Genomic DNA, 24,985 nt, shown 5'->3' on the forward strand with positions numbered 1-24,985 from the left:
CGCAGAGAAGAACTTAGGAAGTGTCGCTCACGATTGGCATGAGAGAGGGGCATGGCAGCTGCTGACGGGGATCACAGCACCTGCCCACTCCACCCACACCTTTGTCACCCAGTCTCCCCTAAGGAGCAAAGGAAAATGGCACTGTGCCTCCTCCTTAGACACTGGTGAAAATCCATTTCAGCTCAATGAGAAACAGAGAGGAAGAGGACATAATAGCAGCTGTTGAGAGAAGAGTAGGGCTGGGTCTCCAGCCCAGGGCTGCTACCTAAGAAGGGCCACGAGCAGGAAACAGCTCAAGCACCCATGGGCACCTGCCCTGAAGCCCTGTGAGAGCAATGGAGAATGCTCCCCTACCACCCACAACTGCCTGAGATCTCAAGCAAAAGCGAGAGACAGAACACAGCAGAGAAAAGGGTAAGGAAGGGGCCAGCACAGAGAAGGAGACAGCCCTCGAAGACAGTCCTAGGGAGAACCCAAAGCTGAAGGGGGAGTGACTTGGAGGCAGAGGAAAAAAAAGTCAATAAAAACAGCTCTGGCAAAGCAGTTTCTCAATCAAATTTTTGCTAGGTGAACGTAATGCCTGTGATGCACCCAGGCTAACCGTAGAAACAGTGAGTTTCAAAGCCAGCCCTAATCCTAAAGCCATGACCTCACACACACTCACGAATGACCTCACAGGAGGAAATTCACCGCAGTTTTTACTATACTACACAAGATGTCACGTTTTCCAACCGACCCTGCAAAAAAGACAAGAAAAAGCAAAAAGCGTAATCATCAGACCCACATTCAGGTATGACACAGATGTTGAAAATCCCTTTCAGGGCATTTAAAACAACTGTAATTATATTAACAGCTCTAATGGAAAAGGTAGGCAGCGGGGCAAGATCAGATGGACGATTTCAGCAGAGATGTGGGAGAAAAAGAATCAAATGGAAACACTAAAAATGAGAAACACGGCCACAGAGATAAAGAATGCCTTTGATGGGCCCACAGCTCTTGATGACGGCATGACACAGCTAAGGAAAGAAGTCGGGTCAATAGAAATTGCCCAGACTAACACACAAAGAAGAAAAGATAAACCACAGAGCGGGGCATTTGAGAGCTATGGGAGAATATCACATGGCCAATTGTACATGTCATAGAAGTCTAGAAAAGAGAAAACAGACAGAAGAAATACTTGAGCAAATAGTGACCAAGAAATATCCATAATTAATAGTGGGCCACAGTCCAAAAATGCTCAGAGTACCAGGCAAATTATGCACACACACACACATATTTACACAGGCAGAAACCTCTAAGTATATCACATTCAAACTATGAAATTGTTTAAAAAGGGGAATCTTCTGAAAACAGCCCAAAGGAGGGATGGCATATTTTATAAGAAGAAAAACAATGATAAGAACAACAGCAAATTCTCACCAGAACCCATTCAAACTAAAAGACAGAAGTGCAAAAAGAAAAAGAAAAACAAGTATCTGTCCTCTGAGACATGATTCTAAAAATGGCATTTGATGAAGGCATCTAAAGGGACAGGTAAGGACAAGGGATCACAAAAAGGTGCTGAGACCTACAGGCACTAAGAAGAATAAACAGCCATTACCAGCCTTCAGGACAAGGTCCTGGAGGTGAAGCCATGGGAAAAGACACCACCTAGAAGAAGCTGCCGTTGATGCATCTGTGAAAGGACTAAGGGAGAAACTGAAGGAAACCACGTCCTGATCTCACCCCTTTCCAGTGCCTACCACTGACTTGACCCCAGTGAAGGGAACCAGCAGAGGTGCCCAGTGTGCCAGCCTCTCAGAAAACAAAGAATAGCAAGGGATAGCTCTAGGAGGAAGCAGCACAGCCCGCATAGACACTGACTGGCTCCGTGGCATGGTCCATGTAAGAGGGAGAGCCAGGATCCTATCCCTGCTGGATGTGACGCCTTAGTGCTCTCCTGCAAGACACCTGGCCTTGGAACAAGGCCAATGAGCTTATGATAAGGTCTGCAGATCTTACAGATCTTTGGTAATCCTGGATGCTAGAATTCATTGTTGGGACTCAATTTTGCAGTAAATACTCAGTACAAGTCATGACTGCAAAATCCAGAAAGTACTCTGGCTCGGCCTGGTCTTAGGAATGCCCAGTGATGGTAATGTCATCCATTACAGTGGCCCGAGGCCAAGAGAACTACCAATATAGCTGGCTTTGAACTCTGATTATTTACAAACGACACAGTGACCAGATCTTTTGCTGGTGACATTGGTATTTAGAATAATTACAGATGTACATCTTAAAAATCACATCTTTGTTATCCAACCGAAAAGTCAAGAGCAGCAAAAGTTGTGTATCACAGAGGCAATCTGGCATTTTCCTCACTTGCTGCACATAGCGAGTGGCTAGCAATGAAGTATGCAGTGTGAAGAAAGCCTTGCAGCGTATGTGAAGGTACCCTTTAGCGGTCCTCTTCTGAAAGCCAAGTTCACGGCAGCTCCATGAATCTTTTATGTGTTTTCTTTCACTGTGCTGTAAAGATGCTTTGGAAAACTGGTGTGAAAAAAAGTCAGTGGAAAGATATGGAGGCAAGCCAATCATCTGGCCATCTTTACCTCCCCCTTTCCAATGGAGACCTGGCTCTGCAGCACAGTGAGCTGCAGCCGGAGCCAAGCAGAACATCTTGAAAACTGTCAGTCTTCTTGACCCACTTGAGATTTCCAAACAGGATTTTTTTTCCCCTTTAAAGCAAAGATGAACACAAAGGTTTTTTTCTTTATCTGAAACAGCATCGTTTTTATGGAAAGTCTGATCAAAAACTACAATCTTTACGGTCAAGCTGACCTGATTTTGAATATGTATCAATCTATGAGCTGTGTCATTTTAGGAAAGTTGATCATCCTCGCTGACCTCCATCATTGCCGCTTATAAAGTGACAGTAATAATCCCTACCCTGAAAGATGCTAATAAACATAATGCTTGATACCTGAAAAGCACTCTGAACATTAGTAAGCTCTTCTTTATTCATATAGAAGGAGATCTAAAATACATGTTTGTTTTCAGTCAGACCAAAAAACAACAACAAAAACAGCTAGCATTCTCTTATTCAGTCAGTGAACATCACAGAGCAGTACCTTCATGCTCAGTCTCTTCTAAACATTGAGAAAACTGAAAAAGTCCTTGCCCTAGTGAATCTTACATTCCAATATGAGGAGGCAGGTAAATAAGATAGTGAATACACATACAATACAGAACTATAATGTGGTAGAGATGGGGGGATCTGTTTTAGATACAGTCAAGGACGACCTCACTGTGAAGTTAGGGTACTTGAACTGAAACACAGTATGAAAGGAACTAGCTGTGTCAGTATGAAAAGGAAGGACTCAATCTCTACGAAAGGAACAGCACCCCAGCATAACACTTGTTTGGGACAGAAGCATCGTGAATCTAATGTATTTCAGAAGAGCAATTTTCTATGCAAAGGCAGAAATAGAAACAAGAAGTATTCAGGTTGCACAGCCAACCCTCATTCACATTATTAGCACTCTGAATTCTAGGCATTCAGCCATGACCAGTCAAATCCCTCACTTTAAGAGCCGACATTCTACTGAGCACAGTCTCCTAGGATACTGAAGGCCCTGGTGAGAAGTTTGCATCCACCTTTTTTGGTCCTCACTGTGTATTTTTCTCCCTCATGGAGGAGGAAGTGTAGCTGCCAAGGTTATGCCATGAGCCTGACTGCATTACCACTGGTGGTGGAGAGGCCTAAAGGTTAGGAGGGAACAGAGCTGAGTGTTGTCCTCCAGGTTCACCTCTGTCGAGGATAGAGATGGGACCCCCCGCCCAGGCTATGCCATCTCTTCTGGTTTGGAAGAAGACACGTCAGTGCTTTGGGAGTTTTTGTAGCAGAAATTAAGACAATGTCCCAACATCACCCAAACAGACCCAGGGCTCAAAGCAGGCACCTGGCACCTAAATTACTCCGAGAACTGTCTTTCGCTGATCCCTCTACTCTGCTGCAGGAGCTTTCAGCAGGTCTGTGGGGATTCTGCAAAGACAGTCCAAAGGGCAGAGGGCCCAGGGCCCGGAGGATGGATGAGAGGCTCCAGGTCTCCCCACAGAGGGAAAGGAGCAGTGGCTGATGGGATAATCACAGGTATTGATCAAGAGGCTGGACAATCCATCGGCATTTCTCAAGCTCTGGGAGATACTGAAATTAATGAATAGGAGACAAAAATTTATAAATTAGCTGTTCCATTTGATGTTCATTTAATTAAGACATTCAGTCCTTCTAATGGAATATGTGAAGAGTGGAAATTACTGGGTTTGGGCTGTCGCATGTAAAATGAAAACCAGATCTTGAAGGCACGGGGCCTTTTCATTGTATCTTCCTCTGGCTCGATTTAATTATGCAGTACAAGACACCTTCCATAATAATTACAATTGTCTGCCTTGATACAAAGCCTCTTTCTGTTTGGAGACGAACCCCCGGGGGAGAAGCCTGGAGAGATTGCTAAAGTATCATTTAATGAGAGTGGTTGCCTCTAGATTTGTGCTTTCAGCAGTTTATTGTGCACCTACTGTGTGCCCAGGTCTGCCAAGTCCTGCAGAAGGCAGTGTATGAATGAACCATGGTCTCTTTCTCCCCATGCCCACTTCTGCGTCCATTTATTTGTTCATTTCTCACTGTTTTCTTGATGTGTGTCCCAAATGATGCTGAAGCAGGGATGAAGTGGGAATCAGCACCCCTGGATCACCATGGTAGCAGGTGACAGAATCCAGGTGGTGTGAGTCCAGACTCTCAGTCTGGTGTTCTGACTCCACAGAGCTGTCTTGACATGGAGCACTCATAGTCCCAAGAGGGAACCGACTTGTACACCAGTCTTCCAAAACATTCTAGAGGAAAGCAATGCCCTTTCCATGCTGGGCTGCAGGCATGGCAAGAATATCTTTCCTGCCATATGGACTAAGAAACAAAGATTCAGATAAGTGATCCATTTTCCTGCTAGATATCAGCAGGGAAAGTTGCATCTAGGAAACTATATCAAACCCTGGACATGGAGAAGTTGGAGACTGGGGAGTAGATCTGACTGGAAAGAAAAGGCTGAGAGTGCAAAGCCACAGCCCAAGCCCAGCAGTCTCACTGTTCTGCTTTGTGATCACAGCAACAAGGATCAAAACTCACTTGGAAGAGGAATAGGTTTGATTGGTTTACACATCCACATCACAGTCTATCACTGAAGGAAGTCAGGACAGAAACCTGGAGGTGGGAACTCAAGCAGAGACCATTGAGGAATGCTTCTTACTAGCTGGATCCCTCTGGGTAGCACAGCTAGCCTTCTTATGCAGCTAATGCCTAGGGAATGACACCACCCACAGAGGCCCTCCTACCTCAATAGCAATTAAGAAAATGCTCCCATAGACATGATCACAGGCCAGTCTGATCAAGGCAATTCTTTCATGGAGGTTTCCTCTTCCGGGGTGACTCTGTGTCAGTTTGACAGCTGAAGCTAACCATGACATGCACCATCAAACACCTGTCACTAAGTGCCACCCACTTTGGTTTCTAGGTATGACAGCTTTGGTCGCCTGACAAATGTGACCTTTCCAACTGGCCAGGTGAGCAGTTTCCGAAGTGATACAGACAGCTCAGTACACGTGCAGGTAGAGACCTCCAGCAAGGATGATGTCACCATAACCACCAACCTGTCTGCCTCGGGTGCCTTCTACACTCTGTTGCAAGGTAAGTCGGCCAGGGCCTGGGGCCTTTGAGACCTATAGGTGAAGACCCTTTTGGAGGAAGATGACCAGGGGTATAAACTACTATAGTAGCTGTCCAAGACCAAGAAAGACTCCCTCTTGGTTCTTCTCTGTACTGCCACCTCATTTGCAAAACACACCAGGCAGAAACCTGTAAAATGTCTCCCAGAAGCTAGGGAGTGATTTTTCATTGTCCTGTCCGATTATCCTCAGAACAAAGGGGAGAGAATCCATTAGCTGTTAATCCAGGTGACCTCCTTCTCTGCTGTGGTAATGGCTCCCAGATTAAAAACCTTTCCTCTCACATTGGTGCAAGGGAGACAAAGGATTCGAGTAATTACAGCTAATCGTAGCATGGAGAAATCCTTCCAGGAGCCCAGGAGAGGTTTGTGCCTCTGCTAGAACTCCACAATAAGGGAAGAGACCCTTCCAAGCACCTATCAGATAATCCCAGGTATGGATTGGGATTTTAGCTTCAGGTAAATGACAGTGAGAAAATCTTGCTGTGTATCCCCTGTCTAGATTATTCCCATGGGAAGTGGTGACCCCGAGCTAGTACCTGAAGCTTTGTTGGATTTAATGAACATAAAAGTAAAGCCAGCATCACTTAAGAAAGCCCTGGCTATGCTTGAGGCACTCCCAAAGCTTTGCACTGGGCACTCAAGGTCCAGTTCTAGCGTGTTCTCTCTCTCTCTCTCTCTCTCTCTCTCTCTCTCTCTCTCTCTCTCTCTCTCTCTCTCTCTCTGTCCTGCTTCTCATACCACAGCCCTTATGCTTCTTCTCCAGGGAAGAGAGCATGGTGAAGAGGTGTTGGGTAGTGTGGAGTCCCTGAGTGGACCTGTGCCTGCTGTGCACTGGACAGAGTCAACTCTTCTTCCCTGAGCCTGTTTTTTGGTTTTTTGTTTTGTTTTGTTTTTTTCTAAATCTTAGAAATGGGGCTACATTATAAGATCTGCCTCACAGAGTTGCCTAGACATATTGTAGACAGCATTTGTAAAGTTACCAGCATGAGCCAAGCAGAGTATTGCTCAGAAAATACTTGCTGGATTAACTCATTAATTAGTAAGCGCTTGAATTTACCACAAGGAAACAAATGTTCCTCTGTTTGCATTACTGCTTTTGTTCCCAAACATAGTTTTTATCTTTCAAAAAGCTGGATGAAAAATGGAAGTTATTAAAGAAAGAGAGGAATTTCTTTCTTTAACAAGGAGTTGGGACACACCCTGGGTTTATGCTATGGCAGGATTATTGCCAAGAGAAGTTGCCAGACCCCATCTGTTGAGAACTCTGCCCAAACTAGGACAGCAAAGCCAATGACTGTTAAGATGTGGGACCGTCAGCCTGGCTTCTTCCCTCAAGAATTGTTGCATCTGCCCACTTTATAATGCTAAGCCTGCTTTGATAAATTTTTATGTTTGGGCAACTTTTTAAAATTCGAAAGTGCCACATTTCCCAGTTTTAAAATGTACCACCGTTTAACCACAGCTTTTCAGGTGGAGGGGAATAAAAGCACAATGTTCGGTGTACATGCCTAGATTGTAAGACACACCCCAATTCCAGAACCATCGGATCGTAATCCTAGAAAACAAGGACACAGCATCTATTTTCTGCCTGGTACACCTGCAAGTTGCCCATCTGTTCCGAGTCCCGGGCTCGGGTGCTCAGCCTGGCAGCCATCTCAGGAGAGTCTTCGTAAGAAGCTCTTTCAGTTCCAGCTCAGGTCTGAACCGGAGAAATAATGAAAAGAAGCTGCTAATGAGTAGCAGCCTTGGGCAGTCACAGCCCACATTAACTAGGATCGTGAGAGACGGACCTCCCCCCATGCTGGCCCATCCAAAGTCAACAGTAATAGACACATGTGCATTCAGCAAGGAGAAGCCTTAGGAGATAAATTGACACAGGCTTTTCCATTCTCCGAATGGAAGCAAAATACAGATTGTCAGTGAATGACACGTAGCAACACTGAGGCAGATTTCAGAATCCCTGTGAGCGATAAAGTGTGGAAAGAGGAGTGGGGAGGCAAAGGAGAGGGCTAATTTGATGTCATTCTGGTGGGGAAGATTCCATGAGCGTTTCCTGTGAAAACTACATCTTTTTAGAAAGATATATTTATTTTGTTTTATGTGAATGAGAATTTTGCCTGCAGTTATAAATGTGTACCACATTCATGTCTGGTGCCCCTGGAAGCGAAAAGAGGAGATCAGATAGATCCCCTGGAACTACAGTTACAGATGGTTGTGAGTTACAGATGGGGGCTAGGAATCAAGCACAGGTCCTCTGCCAGAGCGGCAAATGTCTTAACCACAGATCCATCCCTCTCTAATTCCCAGCACTATATTTTTATGGTTTTACATAGCCTGGGACACACCTAATTTAATCCACCAAATACTCACTGCGCAGATACAATAATAATAATGCTAACTATCATATTTTGAACACTTACCAACTAGAAAGATATATGACCATTTGTGTATAACTTCTTTCACTTAGTAATGTTGACAATACATTTTCTTACAGTGTTATTTGTAGCTAAAAAACCTGAAACAAATTAAATATCTATTTGGTGCTGTGAAATCAATTGTATTGCCATATAATGGAAGACCGTAGTTATTATTTTAAATAATTATTTAAAATATTTAATGGCATGATATGATGCATCAGCTGATGAAAAACTCCATAGTAACTATTTGACTCTGTAAATGCATTAGGAAATATTATAAATTCTACAAACATACAAAATATTTCCAGTGGTTTTGAGTAGTGGGCTCATGCATAGTCTCTGTATCTTCCTAGTTTTCTTCAGTGGCAATGTATCGCTTCTGTAGTTGGGGGGACACATTGAGACCCCCATCCCAGCCTCCATCTTCCTCCTCTTAAGCATCTTTGCTCTCCTCTCCTTCAGACCAAGTCCGGAACAGCTACTACATCGGGGCCGATGGCTCCCTGCGCCTGCTGCTAGCCAATGGCATGGAAGTGGCTCTGCAGACAGAGCCCCACCTGCTGGCTGGCACTGTCAACCCCACTGTGGGCAAGAGGAACGTCACACTACCCATCGACAATGGCCTCAACCTGGTGGAATGGCGCCAGCGCAAGGAGCAGGCCCGCGGTCAGGTCACAGTGTTCGGGCGCCGTCTGCGGGTAAGCAGGATCTGGCAAGCACTAATCTGGTGGGGGATGTATTAAGACACCCAGATTCCGTTTTTCAAACTCTCCCTGAAACCTCAGTTTCCCCATCTGCCAAAGGGAGACCTGAGACCATGAACCACATGTAACAAAAGGCTGTGGAACTTCCTTTTCAGTTTTGACTTCCAGGAACACAGCTGGCTTTGGGGTTGAGTCTGGGCTGAGTTTCCAACTTTTTTTAATTCCATGACTGACCTTGGGCATGTCAGTCATCTTAGAGCCCCAGTTTCAGTCACTGGAAGATAAAGCCCATTTTACGTGCTGTTTCAGGGATTAGCAGTGGCATGCACAGTGTCTCACACAGAGCTTGGCACACATCAGGGATCAGTAACCTCTGCTGCTGGTGTCCTTATTATTGTGGTGTTGCTGTCATTGCTAATATGTCCCCAAGTTTTAGAAAAATTTGATCAAAATGACTGAGTATGGTAGCAGGAAGATCACAAGTTCAAGGCCATCCTGCCTCTGTACCAAGACCCTGCCCATCAGGATGACCTTACCATAGCTGTCACTTTTGAGGGAGGAATTCCTGGTGTTGAGGGTTGAGGTCTGGTATTTTGGAGCATTTGTCAGGATGTGGAGCCCTGAGCACCTTGTCTGCTCCTCCCCACCCCTACCCCCATGTTTCTGTAGAGTGAAACTTTGGCCTAGCACTCACTGCCCAGGAGCCTTTCCTCTCCCCCAGTTTCAAAAAGCAAAGAGTCGGTTAAAGGGCATTAAAGCAGGAACTCCAAGGATATGGATGAGCACTTGCCTAACAGGGGTGGTAAAGCATGGAAACAAAGAGGAAACCAGGGTTAAGGCGACCTGGAGCTTCAGTTCAGTGATTGAGTATTTACCCAGCGGATTGCCCAGCAATGCACACTACAAAGCAGAAGGCAAGGGCCACACAGGGGGACAACTGGTGACCTGAGCCTGGCTTTCTGCCCAGTACCTCATAGAACACAGGTGCTCAGTGGACAGCTGCTAAGCTGAAGTGAACCACACAAATCCTCAGAGCAACAGTGGCCCCTCGAATCCCTGCCTTGCAACCAAGAAAGTTTATACAGGTTCCCATCTTCTACATGGAGCAAAGTCCAGAAGATAAGTGGTTGTTTCAGACTCATAAAACTAGATGGTTGTAAATCCTGGGTAATAGATCCACATTAGAAGCACAACAGTTAAGAAACTTATCCAATAGCAGAACCTACAGCACCCCAAACCAGGCTTCCTTTGCACCCTCAACAGCCAAGAACTCGGTAGCTAGCTAGCTAATGTGGAAACCTGCCTCCTACAAGTTCCTGTGGAAAGCCTAGCTGTCTTTGTTCCCTGCCACCATCTGTGGTCTCACTAAACCCTCATCTGCATTCTCAAGAGCCCTTCAAATGCACATCTGAGGCAGTGTGCCAAATAGGAAGTTTGACCTAGGTTGGATTCCCGCTGGGCCTCGTGTAGCCTGCAGCAGCTCCTCTGGGCCTAAACTTCCTCTGCAGATGCAGGAGATGATGTATTCAAAGCACCTAGCCCAGGGCTGCAGATCCCAGGTGCTCAGTAAAGGGCAGTGATTAGTGCTATTAGGAGTTTCTCTCTATCGTGTGAACACGACCAGAAGTTTCCCAGGCTTTAATTGGTCCCTCTCCCAGCCGGAGATAGATGATATTCTAGTCGGGTGGTCGCATCTCTGCTTCCTCCCAAAATAAATGGCCACCCAGAGTGGCAGTGTGCGGAATGAGAATGTTAGCCGGGTGTGCCTCCCCATAATGGAGTTCATTTTTTATACAGCTGGGAATTTTTTTTTAATAAAGAAAGATGTAAAATAATCCCATTGCCGCCACTGCCGAACACAGGAAACAAGGTGCTTCCCCCAGTGAACTGCTCGGCTCAGTTTTATTAATTTTGTCACTAAGGTGTAGATCCCCTCCTTCACTAGGGTCCTTGGGGCCAGGGGAAGCTATCTAGGTGGCACCGACACTGGGGGTACAAAAGGATCTCCCAAAAGGTGCTTTTCAAAGGTGCTCGCCATTGTTAGCAATGTGGCCCCCTCTTTTCCTGTACCCTCTCTGCAAAGAACATGGGTTGAGCTTCCAAACACCCCTGATTTTTCTCAGGAATTGTCTGCCACACGGTTTTTGCTTCTACAATTGTGTTTGATTACCCTAGGGAAGGCAAGCTTATTATAACCAGGCCATTCACAGCTAAAACAGTCTCAGCATCATCATTATAAATCCTTATTTTCGGGGCCTTGACATTTGTATGGGAGAGTGGGAGAAGACACACACACCTCTCCTTCCTCTAGGACCGACCGTGATCATGTGCTGTCATTTAGTAGAAATAATTAGAGCCATTTATCTGGTGCCTTCTATGCACCTAGCAGTCCCCTGGTGATTTACTCCTGAGTCTAAGAATATACGCAGGAAGAATCTGAGTGCCTGAGAAGTAAAGGCACTTGACCAAAGTCACACAGAAAAGCTAGTCACATGGTCAAAGTGGACATTCAGCCTTAATCCTGGCACCTGCCTATTCCCAAGCCCTCTACTAAATATACAGATCCCCAAAGGACCTCTGACTTCCACAAGCCACACATGCCATTTTACATCATGTGACCTAATTACCTACTTTCCCTATTGGGTCTTCCTGCTTGTCAAACTTACTGAATGACAAGTAGAAGAGACAGCAAAGGTGCCCCTGTGCCCTGTCAGGCCAGCACCCCTCCCCACCCCTAGCGAGAAGCCTTAGCTTTGAAGAACCTACTAATATTTGGGGACAGACTGTGCCTAGGGGTCAAATCCAGGGGCTCCAGAGCACATTTCTGTATTAAAATATGGAGCAGGAGAGCTGGGGAAATGGCTAATGAGTAAGGTGCTTGGCAGCCTGAGTTTATTCCTCTGAACCCCTTGGGGGGGGGGGGCGGACACAAAAACAGACATGGTGGTACATGTTTGTAATCCTAGCTCTGGGAATGCAGAGAGGGTAGACCCCTGGGGTTCGCGGGGCAGCCAGCCTAGCCTAAACAGAAAGTTCCAGGTCCTTGTGTATCCCCACTCATACCTCTGTACTCATACACACACAGAGACTCCAACTTGCACCTTCCTATGTGGGAGTCTGTATTTCCGACTCAAAAAGGAGACTGAGTCGGTGGTGGCCTGACAGACCTCAGGGAGATTATAGAGATGGCGCTCCTGATCCTGGAGCAAAAGCAAAGTATTATAGAGTTAGGACTGTTTCCAATCAGACTACAAGAGAAACCACTGGAGATGTGATGCTCCTACCTCCCAGCCACCTCTGAGGAGAAACAGGAGGAGATATCTTGGGAGACAGCAGGTGACCCAGAAGCCTTGACTGTGGACAGAGGCAGGAGAGACCCAAAAAGTAGCAAGTATAGAGCCCCAGGTATGCTAGGGCTTGCTCAGAAAACCATCAAATATCTATTGCACTAGTGAGAGTCAGGTCCACAGATCTGCCCTTCCCTGAGCTTCGTGACCTCGGAATCCAACACAGCACAGCATCTGGCACAGAGTAGATGGGTCAGGTTTTGATTTGCTGGGTCCTTTTGGGAGTTCTTTTTTTAGGATGGAGCTAAGAAGGATCTGACTTCCTCCTCCTCCTCCTCCTCCTCCTCCTCCTCCTTCTCCTCTTCCTCCTCTTCTTCTTTTAATTAAGTCCCGTTGATATATCATATGATAAAACCATGTATCTTCTTAGGCCAGAGATACTGTGTGCTCATCACCCATGCTATCTTTATTTTTACAACAGGCCAATGAAGTATATATATATTTTTTATTGTACAGATAAGGAAACCTCAAAGAGCTAACAGATGGTAAAGTGAGGTTTGACGCCCACAACCCATAGTGCCTTCTATTCTCAGGAGTCCTACACAGTTGTGGGTCCTCAGAGCCAAGTCCCCGATGTCCACATCATGGTCTCTCACTTTGTTATCTTTTTCCCAGGTTCACAACCGAAACCTCTTGTCTCTGGACTTTGACCGTGTAACACGCACAGAGAAGATCTATGATGACCACCGCAAGTTCACCCTTCGGATCCTGTATGACCAGGCAGGGAGGCCTAGCCTCTGGTCACCTAGCAGCAGGCTGAATGGTGTTAATGTAACCTACTCCCCTGGGGGTCACATTGCCGGAATCCAAAGGGGCATCATGTCTGAGAGAATGGAATATGATCAGGCAGGGCGCATCACATCCCGGATCTTTGCAGATGGGAAGGTGTGGAGCTACACATATTTAGAGAAGGTAGGTGTCTGCCTCCCTCCGTCAATGGCCTTGATACATAGAAGTCTGGTAATTGTGGCTTAATTTTTTAAGATGGGTGCCACTACACTACCCAAGGTGGACTTGACCTCCTGGGCTCCTCAACTGACCTTCCTGCCTTGGCCTCCTGAATAACTGAAGGCATTCACTACTAAACCGGCTTCATCATTGCTCCCCATGGCCAAGCCTAACTGTTGACCTCAGGGGAACAAATCTGACTGTTGTGGTTTCCAAAAGGGGAGGTGCCCATTTTCCAAAAGGAAAGGAGGTCCCAGGAGGTAACTGAATGGGTTTAGTGTGGTAAGCAGGAGGTCCCTAGGCCAGGAAAACATGGAAGTCTTGCTGATGGAGAAGAGCAGGCCCATCCTAGCTGGACTCTGAAGCAGGACTTCTGTAGTGTGATTCAGGAGGGTGCTGATACAGAACGGGTTCCCACTCCCAGGATGATCACACAGAGGGCAACTTCACACTAGAGATCCAAGCAGAAGCCTGGAGGTCAGATCTGAGGCAAACTTAATCCCTTGCTGCTAATACCAGGTGTAGGCCTAGCAAATCCCTTCCACTTTGGGTCAGGATTCACTTCACTCAGAAACTAGAAATCAAAAATGACCTAAATCCTAAGCATGTTTGGATAATTTTTTTAGTTATTTAAATTCAGAAGTTGGTCTTATATGGGGAAGGGAGATTGGTAGGTTTTTGTTTTGTTTTGTTTTGTTTTGTTTTGTTTTGTTTTGTTTTGTTTTGTTTAGCGGGGGAGGTTGGTTTTTGTTGTTTTTCTTTCAAGACAGGGTTTCACTATGTAGTCCTGGCTGTCGGAAACTTGCTCTGTAGACCAGGCTGGCTGGCCTCAAACTCAGAGATCTGTCTGCCTCTGCCTTCCAAGTGCTGAGATTAAAGGCGTGTGCCACCTGGTAGATTTGATCGCTAGATGTAGGCTTGTTATCTGGTGACTTTCCTAAGACAGAATATTTGCTTTATGCCCCACTTCTGGATCCAGAATTCTCACTTTGTTTCTTGCCCTGGGCACCTGTTCAGGGCCCCAGGCTCTGCTCGTCCTATGGTAAATGTCTCTACCTGTGCTAGAGCATACCTGAGAGCAAGGTTCTATTGCAGGGCTACAGGAAAGACCTTGGAAGTCATCCCAAAGCCATGCCTGAGAAGACAAAACATGCCAGTGTCATACAACGAATGCAATGATAGAACAGGTTCTCCCTTCCCATTCTGGCCTGCCTACCCCAGGGTGGGCCCATGGCTCGCTACTACATAAAAGGTGGAGGAAAGTTTAACGTGCCCTTCTCAAACATGATCTTTATGCTACAGGCACAGGGAAGCCACGGAAGCTGTTTAGCAGGCAAAGGGTGCCAGGATTTAAGACCATCAGGCTGTGTTGTAGAGCGTTCCTTCTTGCTTGGATAGAGAGACTGAGGTCAGAAGTCTGGGTCAGGGAAGGCAGGAGGGAAGTTGTTACAAATACTTTGGACCAGAGCATCCCAGTCTCTCACCCCATCACATGCAGAAATGATCTGATCCATACTGCGCAAAAGAGCAGACACACAGACTGCTTGCTCACAAGAGGAAAACAAGTGGCCTGAGTGGACCCTACAAGGCCAAAGGCTGAGAGAAAGTGCAGCCACAGCACCTCCCCAACAACCCCTGGTGCACAGATTGGAATGCTCTGCTTGGGCGCAATGCAAAACCACCACTTTTCTTAGCCTTTTATCCACTTCTGGATTCAGAAGTGGGGCATAAAGTGAACATTCAGTCTTAGGAAAGTCACCAGATCACAAGCCTACATCTAGCTACCAAATCTACCAGCTGGGAGGTGGTGACACACACCTTTAAGCTCAGCACTCAGGAGACAGAGGCAGGCAGATCTCTGAGTTTGAGGCCAGCCTGGTCTGCAGAGCGAGTTCCAGGACAAGTGGGTACTTGGGTTTCCTTCTCCCCCTCTTTCATCTATGGTTTTCGTCTCCCTCCAGTCCATGGTGCTTCACCTCCATAGCCAGAGGCAGTACATCTTCGAGTTTGACAAGAATGACCGCCTCTCTTCCGTGACCATGCCCAATGTAGCCAGGCAGACACTGGAGACCATTCGCTCAGTGGGCTACTACAGAAACATCTACCAACCACCGGAAGGCAACGCCTCCGTCATACAGGACTTCACTGAGGATGGGCACCTGTTGCACACCTTCTACTTGGGCACTGGCCGCAGGGTGATTTACAAGTATGGCAAGTTGTCAAAGCTGGCCGAGACTCTGTATGACACCACCAAGGTGAGCTTCACCTATGATGAGACCGCAGGCATGCTGAAGACCGTCAACCTACAGAACGAGGGCTTTACCTGCACTATCCGCTACCGTCAGATCGGGCCCCTGATCGACCGTCAGATCTTCCGCTTCACAGAGGAAGGCATGGTCAACGCCCGTTTTGATTACAACTATGACAACAGTTTCCGTGTGACCAGCATGCAGGCCGTGATCAACGAGACCCCACTGCCCATCGATCTCTACCGCTATGATGATGTGTCAGGGAAGACAGAACAGTTTGGGAAGTTTGGTGTCATCTACTATGACATCAACCAGATCATCACCACAGCCGTCATGACCCACACCAAACATTTTGATGCTTATGGCAGGATGAAGGAAGTACAGTATGAGATTTTCCGGTCACTCATGTACTGGATGACTGTTCAGTATGATAACATGGGACGGGTAGTGAAGAAGGAGCTGAAGGTGGGACCCTATGCCAACACCACCCGCTACTCCTATGAGTACGATGCTGATGGCCAGCTGCAGACAGTCTCCATCAATGACAAGCCGCTCTGGCGCTACAGCTATGACCTCAATGGGAACCTACACCTGCTGAGCCCTGGGAACAGTGCGCGGCTCACACCACTTCGGTACGACCTTCGTGACCGCATCACTAGGCTGGGTGATGTGCAGTACAAGATGGACGAGGATGGCTTCCTGAGGCAGCGGGGTGGGGATGTCTTCGAGTACAATTCAGCTGGCCTGCTCATCAAAGCCTACAACCGGGCTAGTGGCTGGAGTGTCAGGTACCGCTATGATGGCCTGGGGCGGCGAGTATCCAGCAAGAGCAGCCACAGTCACCACCTACAGTTCTTCTATGCAGACCTGACCAACCCCACCAAGGTCACCCACCTCTACAACCACTCCAGCTCTGAGATCACGTCCCTCTACTACGATCTGCAAGGACACCTCTTTGCCATGGAGCTGAGCAGTGGTGATGAGTTTTATATAGCTTGTGACAACATTGGGACCCCGCTTGCTGTCTTCAGTGGAACTGGCTTGATGATTAAGCAGATCCTGTACACAGCCTATGGGGAGATCTACATGGACACAAACCCCAACTTCCAGATCATCATTGGCTACCACGGTGGCCTCTATGATCCACTCACCAAGCTTGTCCACATGGGCCGACGGGATTATGACGTGCTGGCCGGACGCTGGACGAGCCCAGACCATGAACTCTGGAAACGCCTGAGTAGTAGCAGCATCGTGCCTTTTCATCTCTACATGTTTAAGAACAACAACCCCATCAGCAACTCTCAGGACATCAAGTGCTTCATGACAGGTGAGGACTGAGGTACACCCTAGGTCGGGACCTACCCCCATTGCTCCTTGAGAAAGCTGGTAGGGGGTGGTGGGAGTCACGGACTGTCCCTAATAGCACTGTTTTCCAAAGTCTATTTAAAGAAAAACTAGTTTGGAGACTACTCAGGAAATAATGGATCCATCATCAAACATAGTTGACAGGACCACATTCTTAATTTCAATATATTGTGAAGGCTCTGAGAAGTTCAGTAGTAAAAAGAGCTCTTTAGTATACCTACCTATAACTTTTCTAAATTACTTCACCATAAAATCCTAATGTCTCAGCTAGGCAGCGGTGGCACACACCTTTAATCCCAGCACTCAGGAGGCAGAGGCAGGCAGATCTCTGTGAGTTCAGGGCCAGCCTGGTCTACAAAGAGAGTTCCAGGGCAGCCAGGATTGTTATACAGAGAAACCCTATCTTGAAAAACAAAACCACCACCAACAAAGTCCTGATGTCTCACTAGAAATAGCCCTTGAGATGTTCTCTGGAAGTTTCTGACATAGAAATCAAACTGGCGATGTGTCCTCAGTAATATGAGTTAAGGTATATCTAAAATAAATCCATTTTTCAACTTATTATAGCGAAATGGAAAACACAAATTTTGGAGACAGACAGGACTAAGGGATGGGCCTACCTTTTCAACTATGACGCATGATTTTACTGTTCCAGATTTTAGTTTCCTGGGCTTACAATAAAGTTTAAATACCAGGCTAGGTATGATGGTTCCATACCTTTAATCCCAGCATTCAGGAGGCAGAGACAGGCAGGGGTCTCTGTGTGGTCAAGGCTAGCCTAGTCTACACAATGAGTTCCAGGCCAGCCAAGCTATAGTAAGACCCTGACCCTGTCTCAAAATAAATCAAATAGTTAGAATACCTGTCCTTATTCTGGTTGGATAAATGTTCATATGTTACCCTAGAGCAACCATTAGAAACCTAAAACTAAAGCAGATAACCTGGGGGTCTGGTAGAGGCAGGAGGATCAGGAGTTCTAGGCCAGTCTGAACTGTAGGAGACCCAGTTTCAAAGGAAAAAAACTGAATCAAGCACAAATAGACATCATTAATATAGCAATCAGCTGGGTGATGGTGGTGCCATCTCTGTGAGTTCGAGGCCAGTCTGGTTTACACAACAAGTTCCAGGACAGACTCCAAAGCTATGGAGAAACCCTGTCTCAAAAAAAAATTTTTTAATTAATTAATTAATTAATTAATTAAAATATAAAAACTAAGTCAGCAATCATGGAGATAAAGTAGAAGATTAAGAAACCATCCAGAGCTGAGGATATAGTTCATTTGGTAGAGTGCTTCCTAGCAGGCACCAAACACTAGATTGGATCCGAGCACTCAGGAGGAAGAGTAGAGGACCGAGATTTCCATGTCATCCTTGACTACACAGTGAGTTTGAGGCTAGCCTAGGATACACGACACTATGTCTTAAAATGTGTGTGTGTATGTGTGTGTGTGTGTGTGTGTGTGTGTGTGTGTATACATATGTATATGCATCATAAGCAGCCAATAAAGGAAGATTAAAAAGAAACAAATAATTCATGAAACAAATAGAAGCTTAGTGGCAAGGGTGATGTGAGATCCGCATTTCATGCCTCACACAGCTCATGCTGGTTCCCTTTCCCTCAACCTTTGCTTTAAAGGAGAACATTAGCTTTCATTTCTCTGAAACCAGCTAGCAAATAAAGTGTCCTGTAGGTCCTTCAGATGGAGACATCTCAGGCTGCTACAGTCACCCAGCAAGTCACACAGAGATCTCTATGGGATCTGGATGAAGCCAGCCAGCTCCTTGTGAGGAGAATTTGTACTGAGAAAGCCTGGTGATCTTGTTATTCAATCCACTAGCCCCCTCTTTTGTGTCTGTTTCCTTCATTCCATGCCCTCCCCAGGCTCAGGCACTGAGAATAGAAAGATGATCCCCCTCTCTCGAGGAATCCCCACTATCAGAGGAAATGCACGCTGTGGTCCAGTGTGAGGGGCAGGTTTGCACAGATGGCCATTAAAACGCAGAAGACTAGCAACTGGCTCTCCCCACAGAGTTCTGGGAAGCCTTCAAAGAATAGCTGATCCCAGAGGATGGCTTCTGAAACAGATTTCACCAAGTAGCAGGAAGAAAGACACTCAGGAGATTGGGGTCAATATGCAGAATTGGAGAGAGGGCATTGTGTCTAGCTCACTCACCCTAAAACTTGATGGCCTCACCTGGATCCTGTTTCTGCTGACATCAACAGGAGGACTCCTTTTTCCAGGAAACATTCTAGGTTGTTCAATTAAGAGGAAGAGTCCCAAACACACAGATAGAAGGGAGAACACGGTGGTACACAGATGTCACGAAAACATACTCGGGGCCTGGGGATAAATACATATATTTTGACAGTGTTCCCATGCTCAACTTGGCTGCCGGAGAGACTTGACAGATTAGGGTGACATTTCCATTACATCTGTCTGCACAAAGCACGCCCCCTGCCTCACCCTCTAGTGAGTTTCCTGTGAGACATCTTGGCATGTTGCTATAGCTGGGGGAAAAAAAATACTGTAATAGGAAATGTAATTTTCCATAAAAAATTGTTAAAGCTTGCCAAAGTATCATCATCCTCCCCTCTTCCTTTGTACACTACCATATGCATATAGTCTCCTCCCAGAACAGCACTGGATGACTGAACACTCTTTGCCAAGCACTTGGAGACACTGTCTCCTTTAAGCCTGGCAACAACCCTGTGAGGTCACGACAATTCTCTGCACTCTACAGATGAGGCCTGTGAGCCTCCGAAGGACCAAGGGTCTGTGGAGCATCACACAGATCAGAGCTCTCTGGTTTCAGAGTGTTTCCCATGATGATCACACTGGTCTCTGGAGCCTGCTTTTTAACACAGCTCTCCACTATCCAAGGGGCTCCTTGTGTTTTCAGTTTGTGTTTCATTTCCCAGACAGTTAAAGGCAACAAATATCATATTAGTTATACCTTCTGTGTGCCAGGCTCACGCTGAGGACCCAGCGGGGAAGAAGGCTTAGTGCCTGTCTTCATGGAACTCATGCCACTTTTCACAGATGTCTTTGGGCCCACCTTAAGAAAAGGAATTTTGAATCTAGGAATGTAGCTCCATTGGTTGAACATGCATGAGCATCCTCTTGTTAGCATGCGTGAAGCCCTTGACTCCGTCCCGGGCACTGAGTAAATTAGATGTGGTGTTGTACACCTGTAACTTCAGTATTCCAGAGGTGGAGACTGGAGGATCAGAAGTTCAAAGTCATCCTTGACAACATGGCCTGAATACATGAGAACCTATCTCAAAAAAGATTTATTTTTTTATATCACAATGAAACACTAAAACCAAAGGTTTGCAAAGCAATGCTTAAGTTTGGTGTCTATATATTTTCTAGTCTAGCCTGTCCCACTTCAAGGAAAATACTGGTCATGACCCCAAAATTGATTTTACCTACATAGTGGGCCCTGTGGCATATGAAAAAGAGAGATATATGTTGTCTAAACACTCGGACTTTCAGACCATCAGACATGATTTGCAGTGGCGAACAGGCAACTCAGATTCTACTGATTTTCACTACACCTTACCTTTTACCTTCTCTGTGGGCTAAGTGTGTCTGTCCTCACTCACATCCTGAAACAACAACAAAGAAAGCTTATTTTTCCCAAACATACTTTGAAAGGTCCGGAAGTATGCTCTGGTAAGGTAGGCCTAGGTCATGTGACAATGGAGCAGTTACTGGGGTTGTGGAGGACAGAATACACCGATTGGCTTATCCTGGACCCACTGCTGCATCAGTGCCCCGGCCCCCACCCCCGAGAAAGAAAGTAGAATTGGATCACGGAGAGGGAGGCAACCCTAACATGTCCGCCACAGGTATGTCTCAGACACAGACAGTGAAGTTCAGGACAGGTAAAGTAACCCTCCCACAAAGTCATGGGGAGGCAAGCCTTAGAACTCAGTGGTGTCGGACTTCAAATGCTTAACTTTTTTTTTTTTTTAATTCAAATACATTCTGTGAAGAACAAAGCTATGCACATGTGATTCAAATCATTTGCATTTTATCCCTCCCTCCTGGCAGCAGTGACTTCTGGGACTGACAGGTAAAACCAAGCTTTTCAACAGGAAGGAGAGCCTGCCCCTGAGGTTACAAGAGTACAATGCCCAGAGCTTCAGAAAAGCCTGGTAGGAAAGCGAGTGAACAAATAGATCTCTGAAATTTTCCTGAAAGGTGTGATAGCAAGCTTCCCATCTTCCATCACTCATAATTAAAGCCCAGCCTTCTCCCGTGCCCCCTGCTTTCCTAAGAATGTGCGCTACTCCAGATAGAAGAAACCACAAAGCCCTATGCATTCTCAGCCTGAAGAAAAGGGGCTTTGTGAGGTGTTCTCTCCCCGTGTTCTGCTTGTTTTAATTCCCGAAGATCCATCTGCTGAGAATCATAGGAGAGACTTCTGGAAACTCAAAGAGGAAAGGGCCATGGAGAAGTCATCCAAGCCCCCTGTTACAAATAAGAAAATGGGGGTCTTGGGATAGACAAAGACAGAAAACCAGTAGCTGATCTGGATACTGTGAATTCATCCCAATGTTTTAGGCACAAGCTTGGAACAGCTGCTCTGCAGTAACTACCTCCAAGTGATAACCTTACTCTCCTCCAAGAGCAGTTACAACCATTCCTGTGGTCAGTGTGCAAATGAGGGAACTAAATCTCTGAGGATTAAGCAAGCTCTCCAAATTCACGATTATACACTGAGGAGCCAGCAGGTGGGTTTGTGTGGCCCCAGCTGCCATGCCCTCTCCCTTCTGTGACCTGCATAGCAAAGCTACAGTGAGAACAAACCTGGGTCCCCGTGTACTAAAAATAACAACAACCGAAGAGGCAAAGACAAATGTGAGACGCTTAGATGGGAGAGAAACATGGGTCACAATAGTGTCAAGAACACACTGTTGACTGTTGACCCCCCCGACACTGTGTGTGGGGGTGGGGGAGATCACTTCCTCCTAGGCCTGGGTCATCCCCAGGACCTCCCAAAAGAGATGTGTTTCCATTGGAAAGAAAACAAATGACACCTGGCTCTGAGGCTGGCCTTAAAACCTTGTACACCTCTCCCACCCCAGCCCCCACTCCTGCCACTGAGGCTGGATTCTGAGTCTATCTGAGGTGCTTTAGCACCTTCAGCTGCTCCTGCCAAAAAAAGGCTGAGCCACCTTGCCATACAGACTACCTCCAGCAAGGCTGGGATCACCTCTCTCCTGCCACCCCAGGCTCTGTCCTTTCTGGTTCTTCCTCAGCTTTTAAGAATGACTCTGCTTACTTCCACACTGCCCCCTCCAGGGCACCTCACCTTGGGCAGCCATCTTTGCCTGCAGTACAACCTCCCTCTCCAAGGATGCCAGGCAGACAGTGGTTTTCTCACTGTTTGGCTCCCATGCCATACCTAATCCATGTCTGATTTTCATCATATTTAGAAGACAGATTGGCCCAGGTCTCATCTCCCTTTGGGGTCCTGTGAGGACACGGCATCTACCAGCGCAGTAGGCCTTCTCTGCCACATGGGCCACGTGACTAATAGCCCACCTCAAACCCCACCTAAGGTCACGGCTCTTGAAGTTTGTTATTTGGTTGGTTAGTTGGATGGATGTTTGTTGTCATCATCCTTGGTTTTGCTTTGCTTTGTTTTGAGATAGATTTCATGTAGCCCAGAATAGACACAAACTCACTATGTAGCTAAGGATGGGCTTTAACGTCTGTTCCTCCTACCTCCCTCTCCAGGTTGCAGGAATGACAGGCATCAATTTGTGTAGTGCATGCTAGGCAAGCACTCTAGCAACTCAACTACACCCCAACCCAGGATCATAGATTTCTGGCTCCATTCTTCCATGAGCCAAAAGCTCACCAAAATACCTTGTCTTTAACTTGCAACTCCAAGGAATGTGATTAGTAAGCTTAGAGACTAGCAGGCTAAGGCACTGGGAGGTCGGGTGACTTCCTTGTACTATCAGAAATGAAAGACTGTAGCAAGAGGAGAACCCTTTGATCTTTGTACTAGCCAGTGCCTGCCCAGAGGCGAGGTTCTAAGGGCTACAAAGACGATGGGGCAGTTTGTTTCTTGAGCGAATTTTTCTCTTTGCAAGGCAGCCATTAAAATCCTTTCTTGGGTCTGACTGACCTTTGCAAGTGTTTCCTATTGATGTTGGGGGTGAGGTTGGGCCAGGGAGAGCTTCATCCATCAGCAGCTACCTCAGGGTAAGCAGGTGAGGAAGAAAAAAGAAAGAGATATCTGGAAGCCTGGGATCTGCCTGGGTTTCCTCTCTTAGATCTACCCACTGGAAGACAGTTCTGGGCATATGCCTGGGGGAGGGACTGCTTGGGGGCCCAGCAGCACATTTGGCTTTAAGACCAGGACGTTATTTCCCAGTGTATGTAAATGTCAGCTCAGTCACCAGTCACTTCCCACTTGTGGTCCCTGGGCAAAAGTCCACTTACTCCCTAGACATATTTCTATTGGTGAAATTATTAAGGCCACTTGGGCACCAGATATGGGTGAAATTATTAAGGCCACTTCACGTAGTTAAAAGGGAGGTTTTATTTTGTGGCGTAACTTACAAATAAAGGGATAGATAGGTTGTAGGGTCTGGCAAAGGTATGGCGCGCAGTCCGATGGTGTTCTCTGGAGAACTCTGCTAGGTCTACCTCCAGCATCCAGGGTCCGGGCACCAAGAGATCCTTCTCATTTGGATCCTGGGTCTTCAGCATCCTCTCTCATCCCCGCCTTGTAGGTATGACCATTACTGAAGCCTCAATGGGGCTTGGAACTTCCAGGCCAAGGCTGGAATGGCTACCCACTACATATTTCTGCTTCTCTCCACCCAGATGTCAACAGCTGGCTACTCACCTTTGGATTCCAGCTACACAACGTGATACCTGGCTATCCCAAACCAGACACAGATGCCATGGAACCATCCTACGAGCTCGTGCACACACAGATGAAAACTCAGGAATGGGACAACAGCAAGGTAACGCCCCACGTGACAGCCACATCTCAGGCCATTCTGACATTAAAGGAGGGGTCCCACCAACTCTGCAGGGAAGTTTGAGCCGGCGATGGAAACTGAGGCAGCACCTTCATGGTTCCTGCCAGACAGCTTTCAGAGAACAGCAACTCTGTAGCTAAGCAGGCCCCAGAGACCCAGCTGTAGCAGCACATGGACACACACAGGCTGCATGAAGGAGTTTTGTGTGGTCCACCAAGTTTAGAGTTCCACACACACAAAAAGGCCTTTGTCACTATGCGGGCAAAGAACTAAGAGAAGTGTGTTCTTTGAACATCTGGTGCACCTGCATTGAGAAACACTGTACTTAAGCTAGCTCACAAATATACCAGGCTGGTATTCTTCTCACTGTACAGGTTAATACATGAGACAATTCAAACCCAGGTTTGTACACTCTGTGTCATCTGGCTGAACATGACTTGGAGGGCTATAGGAAAGAAAAAAAATCTTCCTTGTGCTGGAAAGATCGTTTACAATAGTCTCATCCCACCTGCTGCTCACTTCATGCATTGCTAATCCCAAACTCAGCCTCCATTCATGAATCCTATACCAGGAACAGATTCTGTGTCTAGCTCTGTACTGCAACCCATGGAATGCAAGAGTAGATCAGCAGAAACCAAGTCTTGCATGGGGTGCCAGCCCAGGGATAGAAAACTCTGGGAGAAGCCGCTGTGCCGCATGGCATGATCCTGTGCTTGCAAATTTCCTGGTGCCCCCCCCCATGTGTATGTGTGTGTGTGTGTGTGTGTGTATGTGTGTGTGTGTGTGTGTGTGTGTGTGTGTGTGTGTGTGTGTACATACAATCACCAATCACCTTTTGGAGAGAGAGATTATGTTTGTGTGTGTCTCTCACTGGGCCAGAAGCTCACAGATTTAGACAAGCTGACCAAAAGAGCCAGGGATCTTCCTGTATCTGCCAGGATTGCAGACGTGTGCCTCCAAGCTCAGCTCTTTACCTGCATGCTGGGGATCGGAACTGGGGTCCTCTTGCGTGTGGGGTTAGCCCTTATCTAACTGAGCCAGCTCACCAGCACCACATCCTTGTTTCTTGTTCTAGATTAATTCCTTTAGGCTCCTCTTTGCTATCTCGCCCCAGACTTGTGGATAAGTCTGCTCAAGTGGTTTGCTCTGTTCAACTTTTGTCTTCTTTCTTCACTAGACGCTGC

At 46.7% G+C, this 24,985-nt stretch overlaps 1 protein-coding gene across 5 annotated transcripts in view; it reads left to right on the top strand.

The window, feature by feature from the left end:
- The window catches only part of Tenm4 (teneurin transmembrane protein 4), a 761,032-nt gene that overhangs the window by 733,424 nt on the left and 2,623 nt on the right, over positions 1 to 24,985 (top strand). For all 5 annotated transcript variants that reach the window (XM_036186680.1, XM_036186679.1, XM_036186681.1 and 2 more), the window contains 5 exons: positions 5,547 to 5,719; positions 8,639 to 8,874; positions 12,843 to 13,139; positions 15,137 to 16,751; positions 23,641 to 23,783. In XM_036186680.1, coding sequence (XP_036042573.1) covers positions 5,547 to 5,719; positions 8,639 to 8,874; positions 12,843 to 13,139; positions 15,137 to 16,751; positions 23,641 to 23,783 — 2,464 coding nt within the window. The remainder of the gene's footprint in view (positions 1 to 5,546; positions 5,720 to 8,638; positions 8,875 to 12,842; positions 13,140 to 15,136; positions 16,752 to 23,640; positions 23,784 to 24,985) is intronic.

Source organism: Onychomys torridus, chromosome 1 (assembly GCF_903995425.1).
Source record: "Onychomys torridus chromosome 1, mOncTor1.1, whole genome shotgun sequence".
Lineage (NCBI taxonomy): Eukaryota > Metazoa > Chordata > Mammalia > Rodentia > Cricetidae > Onychomys > Onychomys torridus.